This window comes from Neoarius graeffei, chromosome 21 (genome assembly GCF_027579695.1).
Source record: "Neoarius graeffei isolate fNeoGra1 chromosome 21, fNeoGra1.pri, whole genome shotgun sequence".
Taxonomy (NCBI): domain Eukaryota; kingdom Metazoa; phylum Chordata; class Actinopteri; order Siluriformes; family Ariidae; genus Neoarius; species Neoarius graeffei.
Window position 1 is genome coordinate 23,915,053 of NC_083589.1, and position 13,501 is coordinate 23,928,553.

General features: G+C 40.1%; 1 protein-coding gene across 1 annotated transcript in view; it reads right to left on the minus strand.

Moving 5' to 3' along the window:
* The window catches only part of snap91b (synaptosome associated protein 91b), a 93,406-nt gene that overhangs the window by 54,910 nt on the left and 24,995 nt on the right, over positions 1 to 13,501 (minus strand). The window contains exons 2-8 of the mRNA XM_060902853.1: positions 11,816 to 11,958; positions 11,540 to 11,615; positions 11,339 to 11,441; positions 10,495 to 10,588; positions 547 to 658; positions 343 to 449; positions 202 to 243 (exon numbers count right to left, since the gene is read on the minus strand). Coding sequence (XP_060758836.1) covers positions 202 to 243; positions 343 to 449; positions 547 to 658; positions 10,495 to 10,588; positions 11,339 to 11,441; positions 11,540 to 11,615; positions 11,816 to 11,958 — 677 coding nt within the window. The remainder of the gene's footprint in view (positions 1 to 201; positions 244 to 342; positions 450 to 546; positions 659 to 10,494; positions 10,589 to 11,338; positions 11,442 to 11,539; positions 11,616 to 11,815; positions 11,959 to 13,501) is intronic.

Sequence of the window (13,501 nt, forward strand, 5' to 3'; positions counted from 1 at the left end):
AAAAATGACAACAATCTGATTACAAATCTCATGCTCTGCAAACTAACGTAATAAAAAGATCTGTTATACAACTCATTTTTAATTCGGAATACAAATACATTTAAACAATCAGCAATAGTAAATACTCAAGCACATACTGCATGAAATGAAAAATATGTAAACACATACAGTAAATACATATTAATAATATAGATAACTTACATAAGATATGTCAGGAATGTCATTTTTGTCCACACCAACTTGCTGAAAGAGAAGATTTTTATTGAGATAAACAACACTATTAGTCTGTGACATACATACATTTAAAGAATTCTCTTATACGTTAAAGCATCTGTTTCATACCTCTGCGATTTTCATAAACTCTGAAATCTTAGTTACTCGGGTTAGAAACTTCTTGTAGATCTCAAGCGACTCCTTGCAGTCCGATTTCTTCATTTTGAAATATTTCTCTGCACAAAAAAACGAATGCACATTTATTGACCTTTGAATGGGAGGTAAAAGACAAATAACATAGTAGAAGTGAAGTTTCATTCAAATGTCTCATGCCTAATAAATTGATAATTCCATCATTGTAGGAGGCAAAGAGTTTAATCAGGTCCTTGAAGAGAAGCATGAACGCTGCATTGATGATGCCATTGTTCAAATCTTTGGGATGAACCTGCAAGAAAAAAGAACAGACAATTGTGTGACTCATATAACATTATACAATACAGCGTCAAAGATAGCCTTTGAAAAAAAAAATTTCCATTATTATATGACAGGCCTCACTATGGGCTGTCACCTTGTCATGGTGGTGGGGCCATGAACCTGAGAGCTATATCAGGAGGAGCATATGCTCCTGGTAAGCCGCAATGGTCAAGGGTGAGAGACCAGACTAAGAACAGCTCCTGGTTCTCCAGATTGGGGGTCAGGCAGAGGGTTAACCACCCATTCCCATAAAGAATAAATGGTTACGGAAACGGAAATAATAATCTCAACATTTCCAGGGGAAGGAACCGGGAGTCAGTCTGAAACTGGGTCACCAGTGGATGGTTTCATAAATGATGCTGGCCAAACCCAACTGAGAGCTAGCACCAGGATAGAGTCCCTTATCCACCCAAGAAGACAAATAAAGCTGTAGGTGCTAAAGAAGGCAACTGGACTTGCTTGAAATTCTTGAAAACGTTTCACCTCTCATCCAAAAGGCTTCTTCAATTCTGAAGAAGTTTTAGCACCTACGGTTTTACTATGACTTGGATGACTGAGAACCTTCACAGACATATTTCCACGCACTTTGGGATGAGAACCCTTCAACTGGTGCGGGAGTATGAGAGCAGAACTGAAGAAGCCTTTCGGATGAGAGGTGAAACATCTTCAAGAATTTCAAGCAAGTCCAGTTGCCTTCTTTAGCACCTACAGTTTTACTATGACCTGGATGACTGAGACCCTTCACAGACATAAGTCAAATAAAGATTGCATGTTGGAATGTAAGAATGATGTATCCCCTTGGAAAGTCACAGCAGGTTATAAGTGAAATGAGGAACTACGGGATCAATATCCTCGGTCATGTATTACGTAGAAAAACCAGAGAGGATACCAAAATAGCACTTACGTGGGCCCCACCAAGCAGAAGAAAGAGAGGTAGACTGAAAGACACATGGTGAAGGATGGTCGAGAAGGAAAGATAAGGATATGCTTGAAAGGCTTGGAGTGAAGCAAAGAACAGAATGGAATGGAGAGATTTTAGTGACTGCCCTAAGCAACACATTGGCGCTAAAGGACTAAGATGAGCTTATATGACAGAAATGTCAAATTTATAATCAGACAATAAAATATTATTAAGGCGACACAAATCACTGAAGAAAAACATGAATTATTCTATCCACATTCACTGCATATGAGCAATCTCATGCTCTGATTGGCTACTCTACTACTAGGCTATCAGCTCATATACTGTGAGTAGAGAAAAACAAAATGGCGACGCATGTTGCTGATCCAACCGAGGATGAAATAAAAACTCTACTCAAAAACAAAACCCCCCAAAAAAGCACAACAAAATGTGGAATAAAAGCATTTGATAGTAAGAACATATCTTTTTTTATTTTTCAAGAATTATTATCTTAGCTTTTTTTTTTTACAAATTGCTACTGTCATTTCACTGGTTTGTTTACAGTCTACACACCTTGTCAGCTGTCAGCTCATGTACGACTCGATTTTGTGGAATAACTGTTAATTATTTAATATACTGAATCAGATACGAATGAGTAACAAGGATGAACCAGATCAGGGGTTCCCAAAGTTTTTGACCAAATGACCCCAAATGAACATTCTGAATGTTCAGCAATCACAATCTGATACTAACATTCAGATTAAACGTAGACAATATAGTCATACTTCCACAGTCTGAAGTTATCTCAGATCATTATCTCATCTCATTCAAACTATGTCTGAGTAATAATATATGCACCTCACCACGCTATTGTATTAAACATACATTCACGTCAACTACTGCACAGAGCTTTATAAATGATCTCCCAGAGTTATCAACTCTGATTGGGTCACTGTCAGCCCCTGCAGAACTTGATCAGGCAACTGAATGCTTAGAGTCAACATTCCACCATACCTTAGATAATGTAGCTCCTCTAAAAAGGAAAATGGTCAAAGACAAAAAATTAGCACCCTGGTATAATGATGACACTCGCACATTAAAACAGACCACTCGAAAATTGGAACGTAAATGGCGTCAAACAAAATTGGTAGTGTTCAAATTAGCGTGGAAGGAGAGCTTCCTGAAGTATAGAAAAGCTCTTAGTGCTCCGAGATCAACATATCTCTCCTCCTTAATAGAAGATAACAAAAATAATCCTAGATTCCTATTTAATACTGTAGCAAAATTAACCAGGAATAAGTCCACTATAGACACATGCACACCTGCAGTATGTAGTAGCAACGACTTCATGAATTTTTTTAATGACAAAATTGAGAATATCCGACAAAAAATTCAAACTACTAATTTAAGGTCAGACAATGAAAGTGACCTTATAGTTAACTATATAATTGTATCAGATCATCAGTTAGAATGTTTTACTCCCCTTAAAGAAACTGAATTACTTTCATTAATCTCTGCATCAAAAGCCTCAACTTGCGTACTAGATCCCTTACCGACACATCTATTCAAACAGATAATACCTGAAGTAATTGAACCGCTTCTAAAAATAATAAATTCTTCTCTTACGATTGGCTATGTACCCAAATCCTTTAAACTAGCAGTTATCAAACCCCTGATTAAAAAACCTGACCTTGATCCCTGTCAGCTGTCCAATTAACGGCCAATATCAAACCTCCCCTTTATCTCCAAGATCCTTGAAAAAGTTGTGGCACAACAGTTATGCTCATATTTACAAAGGAATAACATCCATGAAATGTATCAGTCAGGATTTAGACCTCATCATAGCACAGAGACAGCTCTGGTTAAAGTAGTAAACAACCTACTGTTGGCGTCTGATCAGGGCTGTGTCTCGCTACTTGTGTTGCTTGACCTTAGTGCAGCATTTGATACCTTTGATCATTCCATTCTTCTGGATAGACTAGAAAATGTTGTGGGAGTTAAGGGAACGGCCCTCTCCTGGCTCAGGTCTTATTTAACTGATCGTTATCAGTATGTTGATATAAATGGTGATATTTCTAGACGTACTGAGGTAAAGTTTGGTGTTCCACAAGGTTCTGTCTTGGGTCCACTGCTTTTTTCTCTATATATGTTACCTCTGGGTGATATTATTCGTAAACATTGTATTAGTTTCCACTGTTATGCTGATGACACACAGTTGTATGTCTCTGCAAAACCTGATGAGAGACACCAGCTTTATAGAATTGAGGAATGTGTGAAGGACATTAGACACTGGATGCTTATTAATTTCCTTCTGCTTAACTCTGACAAGACTTGTCAGAGTTAAGCAGAAGTCCTACTTGTACTAGGACCACATACAGCTATTAGTAAGTTTTCTGATTACACAGTGACTCTGGATGGCCTTTCTGTTTCTTCACGTGCAGCAGTAAAAGACCTCGGAGTGATTATTGACCCCAGTCTTTCATTCGAAACTCACATTGATAAAATCACCCGGATAGCTTTCTTTCATCTCAGAAATATTGCAAAGATAAGAAATTTAATGTCATTACATGACACGGAAAAACTAATTCATGCTTTCGTTACCTCCAGGTTGGATTATTGTAATGTCTTACTGTCTGGATGTTCCAATAAGTGCATAAACAAGCTCCAGTTAGTTAAAAATGCAGCAGCAAGAGTCCTTACTAGAACTAGAAAATATGACCACATCACGCCTGTCTTATCCACACTGCATTGGCTCCCAATCAAACTTCATATTGATTATAAAATACTGCTATTGACCTTTAAAGCACTAAATGGTCTCGCACCACAGTACCTGAGTGAACTTCTGCTCCTCTATGACCCGCCACGCCTACTTAGATCAAAAGGCGCAGGCTATCTGCTGGTACCTCGTATAGTGAAGGCTACATCAGGGGGCAGAGCCTTTTCTTACAAAGCTCCACAGTTATGGAACAGCCTTCCAAGTAATGTTCAGGAATCAGACACAGTCTCAGCATTTAAGTCTAGGCTGAAAACATATCTGTTTAGTCAAGCCTTTTGTTAATGGTGTTTATGAGGTAAAGGTGTAGATCTAGAGGGTCCTCAGACATAGAGTGTTTTGGTAAACTGGGATGTATGGATGCTGTCAGTCCCCACTCGCTTGCTCACTCGAGTTTGTTGACGGTGTAGTGGCTGGCTGCTTTATGTCCCGGGGCTCCCTCATGCCTGTGTTACCTTCTGGCTCTCCCCTTTTAGTTATGCTGTCATAGTTAGTTGCCGGAGTCCCTGCTTGTACTCAGTGCAATATGTATACTGTTCCTACTTATTCAGGTGACATTGGGCATACCTAACCACCTGTGTTTTCTTTCCCTCCCCCCCCAAATCTGTCCCTCTGAGTTACATGGAGTCAACAGGAAATCTTTTGGTGGAGAGGGTGGAGACCTCGACTGGCTCTCGTAGCTTGCAGGGAATCGGCCGTCAGACATTCTGTCGCATGTCCCAGACCCGGTGAAATGTAACTGAATTGTCTTGGCCAGCCCTAAGGGTCCCATCTGCATCTCATCATTGATGAGGAGTGTGCTCCCATCACCCAATCAAGCATCCAGCCAGAGCAGGTCATGATATTTTTTAATCATATTAACATGCCATTGTTGTGTATTATGCCTGATGTCAAGACTCTCGTCTCTGCGAGCCTACCACACAGATTTAATACTTGTGTCATTTTTAGGGCATACCTAACAACCTGTGTTCCCCCCCCCCCCCCCCATCTGTCCCTCTGAGTTGCATGTTGGTCCTGGGATTGAGATGCTGGCCTCTTCTGCCCCTCGGACCTGCTTGATCCATCCTGGTGCCCTGTGTCTGGTCGGAGTTTTATCGCATCGCTCCTGTGAAGGACGGCCCCATGAGGACAGTTGAGGGTTATACCTGGAGGACGCTCTGGACTCTTACAGTAATGCTTTTATGGCTGAGGACTACAGTTGACTTGCTAACTTTAGGACTGCAGTTGTCATAAGCAGTTTTGCACTCAAGTTTCCATCAATGAATAGTTTATAACATCAACAAAACTGACTTCATGTTAAAACTGTTAATGTTATAGTCATGCTGTCTGTTGTTGCCCAAATGAGGATGGGTTCCCTTTTGAGTCTGGATCCTCTCGAGGTTTCTTCCTCATGTCGTCTGAGGGAGTTTTTCCTTGCCACCGTCGCCACAGGCTTGCTCATTGGGGATAGATTAGGGACAAAATTAGCTCATGTTTTAAGTCATTCAAATTCTGTAAAGCTGCTTTGCGACAATGTTTATTGTTAAAAGCGCTATACAAATAAACTTGACTTGACAAGCCTTGACAATTCTACATTTATTATAATTCCAGAGTTGAATATTTTGTGATATCAGTAACATACATATTAGTAACACAAGTGACGAAACACCTAAGGAATAGTCCTTGCACTGACTTAGTGATTTTGTGCATGCATGCAGAAGCAGCAGTAACACAAGTGGCACTGTTCACACACTCAACTACAGTGCCCTCCACAATTATTGGCACCCCGGTTAAGATGTGTTAAAAGCCTTAAAATAAATTCAATTTTTATTGCAGAAGCATAATCTCACACTGAAAATTGTAGAAAAATGTAACCTTTAACTCAAGTGAAGTAAAAAAAAAAATCCCTGACTAAGAAATAATTATTTTTCATAAAATCACCTGTTCCACAATTATTGGGACCCATAACAATTCCTAGAAAATAAATGTAATTGAAGCATTTCTGTCATTTCTACTGTAGTTTATAAAGTTAATCAGAGTATCTAGGAACCTTTAATTAGTAATTCATCACATCCTGTTTCCCTGGGGTATAAATATGATGTGACACAGAGGCCTATTTCTCTTATCCACTCTTCAACATGGGAAAGACAAGAGAACACACCGTTCAGGTAAGGCAGATGTGTGTCGACCTTCATAAGTCAGGCAATGGCTACAAGAAAATAGCCACTCGCCTACACCTGCCCATATCTACAGTCAGAGGAATCATCAAGAAGTTTAAAACAACTGGAACAGTGGCAAACAAGCCTGGACGAGGATGCAAGTTTATCTTGCCACCACGCACAGTGAGGAGGATGGTAAGAGAAGTAAAAAGTTCTCCAAAGCTCACTGTTAGAGAATTGCTTCAAAGAGTAGCATCCTGTGGTCACAAAGTCTCCATAACAACCATCAGGTGCCATCTACATGCCAACAAGCTGTTTGGGAGGCATGCACAGAAAAAGCCTTTTCTCACTTACAAGCATAAACATAAACATCTGGAGTTCGCTAAGCGGTACTGGGACTTCAACTGGGACCGTGTGCTTTGGTCAGATGAGACCAAGATAGAGCTTTTTGGCAACAAACACACTAAGTGGGTCTGGCGTAACACAAAAGATGAGTATGCGGAAAAGCACCTCATGCCCACTGTGAAGTATGGGGGAGGATCGGTGATGCTGTGGGCCTGTTTCTATTCCAAAGGCCCCGGGAACCTTGTTAGGGTGCATAGCATCATGAACTCTTTGAAATACCAGGACATTTTAAATCAAAATCTGGTGGCCTCTGCCTGAAAGCTGAAGATGGGTCGTCACTGGGTCTTTCAGCAAGATAATGACCCTAAACATGGGGCCAAATCTACACAAAAATGGTTCACCAGACACAAAATCAAGCTCCTCCCATGGCCATCTCAGTCCCCAGACCTCAACCCAATTGAAAACCTGTGGGGTGAGCTGAAGAGGAGAGTGCATAGGAGAGGACCCAGGACTCTGGATGATTTAGAGAGATTGTGCAAAGAGGAATGATCAAAGATCCCTCTCTCTGTATTCTCCCATCTTGTGAAATGTTCTAGGAGAATATTAAGTGCTGTCTTGTTGGCAAAAGGGGGTTGTACAAAGTATTAACATCAGGGGTGCCAATAATTGTGGCACACATGATTTCATGTAAAAGAATTATTTCTTAATGTGGGATTTTTTTCCCACTGAATAAATGCACTTGAATTAAAGGTTGGATTCTTCTCTTTTTTTGCATTGTTGTCCTATATTATTTTTTTAAATGAATTTATTAGAAGCCTAAGGACATATCTTAATGAGGGGTGCCAATAATTGTGGAGGGCGCTGTATGTGTCTTTTGTTTGTCCCTAAGATTTAAAGTAACATCTGCTCGATCAGACTTCAGAGCCAAAACGTCTGTCTGTCAGGTTTGCAAGTTGAACTGTAAAATGTTTTGCGATTTCACGCAGAGGAACATTAAGCTATTACAAATCTCTGTTAAAATTTCTGCTGTCATCGTGATTGTTGTCATGAGCTGCATTTCAATTTGAAAACTTTGACCTTACATTCAAAAGTATTTACTAATCCAGAAAATCCAGAACACTGTTATGCAAAACAAACCTTTCAATAAGTTTGAAGGTGATAAAGAGGTACTGCTGTAGTATTTGAGTCCAGTCTCAAGACCACTTTTTGAAGGTCTCAGTCTCAGAATCAACCGCATTTTTACTCGTCTTGTCTCGGTCTCGGACATAGAGGACTTTGGATTTTATTTCAAAACCAGTCAAGACTACAACTGTAGTTATTTCAATAAATTGCCTGTGCATTGTCTGATTTATTTGTTAACATCGTTACTATGATTGGATGTAAAACTTCCTGCTCTAAATGCAGTGTTGTGCATGAACGCATTCAAAAGAACACGTTCACTGAACACGCTCGTTTTTCCATGAACTTTGAACTGAACGCAACAACTTTGTAATGAAAGAACTTGAACGTGAATTCGTTCAAATTATGCGACATGAACGACAAACATGAAGATGAACGAAACATGAAACCTGATGAATCGAGTGGCACGTCTCCTTGCAAGATATTTTACGTTCTACTACTTCACTGTCGGTCTGATGTTGTTGTCACTCACTGCCCTGAGGTGCCGCGTGTGTGCAATGCATCATGGATAACGTAGTGTGAAGCCGGAGATAGTGGATGGCTCTATGATTTGGCTCCATACTACGTTACCCATGATGCAGCAGAGGAGAGTAGGCGTAACCCAGCGTTCCCTAGCTACAGGCAGCAGACAGCGCGCACACCACAGCCGGCGCACACTCACAGCAACATGGCCAGTGAAAGTTCAAGTAGCGGCACGGAGAACACAGATGAGTACAATGCCAAATAATTTTAGAAATTTGATTGTTGTGTGCATACACAGATGTGTACTGAAGAATGAGGCTATCTGAAGTTTTCCTGTTTTGTATTTTGAGAAATAAAAAGCCCTTGAGCATGCATCCCTCTGTCTGATCAATATGGTTGATATGGTCAGTGCTGTTGATATGGATCTTAAAATAGCACTCCTTCTGTGTATATACATACTGGCAGTCATCTTTTTAGAAACACACATTTATGAGGAAGTCTAGTTGTCGTTTATTAGTAGTTACTGTTAGTTGAAACTGAAAGCATTTGTTTGAAGTCACGTGTAACGTTTTGGTAGCAGTGGTTGAGTCAGTGAAGAAATCAAAATATTTTGTCCTTTTTTCCATATATAGTATGTACAATAACTTCCATTTTGTGTGATAGAATATAATATCTATAATATGTGAGTAGTTTTGAGCTAGAATGTAGCATATGATTTTAGTCTTTATTTTCATATCCCACCTAAAAGTAAAATGAACTGAACTTTGAACTAGTTCAGAATTAAAACTGTGAACTATGAACGTGAACAGTTCACTTTTAACATGTTTGAACTGAACTTGAACTAGTTCAAAAAAAGTGTGAACTTGCACAACAAATGCAACCAATAACGTGACTCATTAATTCGAAATTTTTTGTTACTATTAAAGACCGTCACTCCTCCCCCACCCCTTCACACACACTGATCTGGTCCTGGTCTTGACTCGGTCTCGCCCTGCCTTGGTCTTGGTCTTGACTTGATCTCAACCCCTCAAAGTCTTAGTCTTGTCTTGGTCTTGATACACTCTATTCTTGGTCATGACTTGGTCTCTGTTTAGGTGGTCTTCACTACAACACTAACGACATTTATAAAATTCAAACCATAAACATAGTACAGCTCAGTAGTAGATTCTAGAATAGTACATAGAGTAATGATGTGATTTGAGACACAATGCTAGTATATTTAGCAGAGGTAGACGGATGGAGAAATTCATTCTTTTTGTTTTACTGAATTACACTAGCGCATAGTGTCAGGATAGTAAAAAATACTGAAATAGCATTTATTAATTTAAACATGGCTTGTCTGAAAGTGATTACCAGTAACATTTTCAAAATGTTAACGCACAAGATCAGTCTCATTTCGGAACACCTGAACCAGAATCAGTTCTGCCGTCCATATCCTACTGAATACAATTATCCAAGGAAAGAATATTATCGATAAGTTATTATTTAATTATTATGGCCGGGTTCCCTGCCCGAACTATAATTTGCATCTGTTTTTTCTTTGGCTAATCAGACACAAGGTATGCCTCCACTTTTGCCGGAGCACGTGGGGGTTAGGTGCCGTGCTCAAGGGCACTTCAGCTAGTCCTGCTGGTCCAGGGAATCCAACCAGCAACCGTTTGCTCCCAAAGCTGTCTCTCTAACCCCTAGGCCATGGCTTCCCCAAACCAAGGGCATATATAAGTGCCCTTGGGAAAATATTGAAATTGCCTCCTTGTTCGTTCTCAGCTCTTGTTATAGTGTGATCTTTTGCACGAGCATGTGGTATCATGTGGATTTGAAGAGATCTGGAGTGTATGGGAAAAACCGAGATTGTAATATCCACGATAAAGATCTGAAGCATCCACAGAGATGATGAGTAATAAGAGGGATCACTTTTAGCCTTTTATGTCTAGATCAGTACTAAATTAATAGGATCACTTCTAATTAGATGTCATGAATCCATTTCTGAGGTCTGTGAAGTTTCTCACATCGAATTCCAGCAGCGTGTCCACTTGAGTCTGCAGAGCCGGCATTGCCTTTAGCAGTTTCTCAGGAGCCATAGTCCTCATCACTCCATCAGCACTGCACACAAACACACACATATGCACATAAAGTCCAGGAATGGATATCAGTGAGAACAAACCTTGATGAGCAGCAAGACCCAAGACACAGCAAACTATTTAGTTTAGTAAACATTCCTAGTCCCAGGCATATAAATTGTCTTTTTACTATATGAGTGTAACCAAGAAAGCCAGGATTAGTTAATACTACAGAAATTTTATAAAATCTACCCTAACCGAAAACATGAAACTATAAACATACGCATCGTGATATGACAGTAGAACTCAGAAATTTGTCATTAAAGGAAACTGGTGCTAAGCAACAACAAAAGGATCTATATTTAAGCTGTTTATTTTGTTCCTGAGGGCCGTAACAGAATCAAAGAGATCACAGCCACACATCAGACCATTTTTCTATATTTTATCTTTTTCACAGGAACTTTTTTTCCAGATCAAAATGTTCTGTTACTTCTCTCTGAACAAAAGTAAACACTTCAGTCATAATCGAGCAGCAGGAACTATTTCAACAGCTCGAGTCTTAGTATCTGAAAACGTGCTTCCATTGAAACGCCACTTACAGCGAACCACTTACGTACTTCCTGTTCCACTTTCTACAGATTGTCTCACAATGGACAGAAATTATTCATAACATATTTAAAACAGTATATTACTATTTTACAGTTAGCTTGTGGTACAGATCCACAACATGGTCAGTGGATACATTTTGAAAATATACATGAGTGCTCTTGGGAAACGGGAGAGAATGACGTACCCTTTCTTGACTCGAGTGAAATCGAAGGCCATTGCGCGGTAAGCGTACGCTTTCTCGTTGAGGTACCGCGCATATCGTCTGATAAATGTCGACATGTCGTAGCCTTGTTATCCAAAAGAGAGAACAATTCAGATTAAGTCCTGAGTCAAAGCAGATATAAGTTGATTGACTGATAAATACGTGCCATGCTCAAACACTCACCATGGGTACCGGTTTTGTCGATAAAATTGCTGAGGTTGAACAGTGAATTCCTGGAGGCCAGGTACTGGATAAACCTCTGTAGTGATTGAAAGAGAATCATGAACACTGTTTTTTGTTTGTTTGTTTGTTTGTTTGTTTGTTTGTTTGTTTGTTTGTTTGTTTGTTTGTTTAACGGAGTACATCTGTGTACCTCTGCAGACTCTTTGTGGATGTGACTGTCAGTGTAAATCAAATCCTCAACTGCTACAAGAAATCCTGTCTGCCCTAACCACTGACCTCATTGCCATGGATACACATGTGGTGTGTGGTGACGAGCGCTTTGAAGACGACCACCCAGCTGGCATTCATGGCCCTCTCGAACAAAGTGTCAGCCATCTGTGGGATGTTCACGTTGGTCTCATTGGTGGCGGAGATCAGATCTAGAGAGAGAATGCATCAGCAGAGGCCATGAAACACTCTGATACTCTGAGGTTCATAAAAGAAAGAAGAAGCTAATATTTATTTTCATGTTTATATGACTAACACATTGGACTGCCTCATAAGCGCTACATAATTCTTATACATACAGGACACTTTTTCGATGGAATAAAAACATGTTCTATTCCCTTCTAGCAGGTTTCGTTCATTTGGTTCGATATCATGCAATATTGTTAGCATATTGCTTATCCTACGTGTATTACATCACTCTACCCAATGGAGAAAGAGCATTGAATATGGTTTACGATATTGCATGGTTGTCAAGACAACATGAGGTCACATGTCGGAGCTGATGCAAATATTCAATGAGAGTTTTCTGCTGCACACGAGCATTTCTTTGTTCATCATATTACACATAAAACTTCCGTGCGAGCAAGCAACTGTAACAATTTGTAAATCAGCATGGCTGCCAGGTTTGCTTAGTTAAATATGGCAGATTTTGAGAGAATTTTGAAAGAGAAAGACGCAATGAACACCCAAAAGGCTATTGAATGTGTATGTATAATTATAATAATAATAATAATAATAATAATGGCTTTTTTCGTGGTATATCAGATATACTCATCTTCAACTCGTTCAATATCATGCTAGCTGAATGGAATATGTCTGATATACCACTTAACGCCAGCCATCTCATCTCATCTCATTATCTCTAGCCGCTTTATCCTGTTCTACAGGGTCGCAGGCAAGCTGGAGCCTATCCCAGCTGACTACGGGCGAAAGGCGGGGTACACCCTGGACAAGTCGCCAGGTCATCACAGGGCTGACACATAGACACAGACAACCATTCACACTCACATTCACACCTACGGTCAATTTAGAGTCACCAGTTAACCTAACCTGCATGTCTTTGGACTGTGGGGGAAACCGGAGCACCCGGAGGAAACCCACGTGGACACGGGGAGAACATGCAAACTCTGCACAGAAAGGCCCTCGCTGGCCACGGGGCTCAAACCCAGACCTTCTTGCTGTGAGGCGACAGCGCTAACCACTACACCACCATGCCGCCCCTAACGCCAGCCAATATTATTTAATTATCATGTAACACCTAAGCAACAGCCATGCAACGTAAATCCCACGTAATCGGTCAAGAGAACAATAGGATGGAATGCTTGAATCATCTCTAATTTGCCTTTTAGTTTGTAAGATTTTCAAACGCTACTTCTTTTACTAAAGCCAGGATTCCATTGCAGTTTTTCATAAAATAGAAGTGATATCTTAAAAATTTTGCAAAAGCTCTTACAGAGCTTTCTTTTTTCAGAAAGATATCATTTCTACCTGCAATGATCTGGCGACTTGTCCAGGGTGTACCCCACCTCTCGCCCATAGTCAGCTGGGATAGGCTCCAGTTTGCCTGCGACCCTGTAGAACAGGATAAGCGGCTATGGATAATGGATGGATGGATGTTTAACTGGGTTCTCTTTATCTACTTTTAGGACTTGAGTGAAAATCTGATGATATTTTAGGTTCTAAAGGGTTCACAAG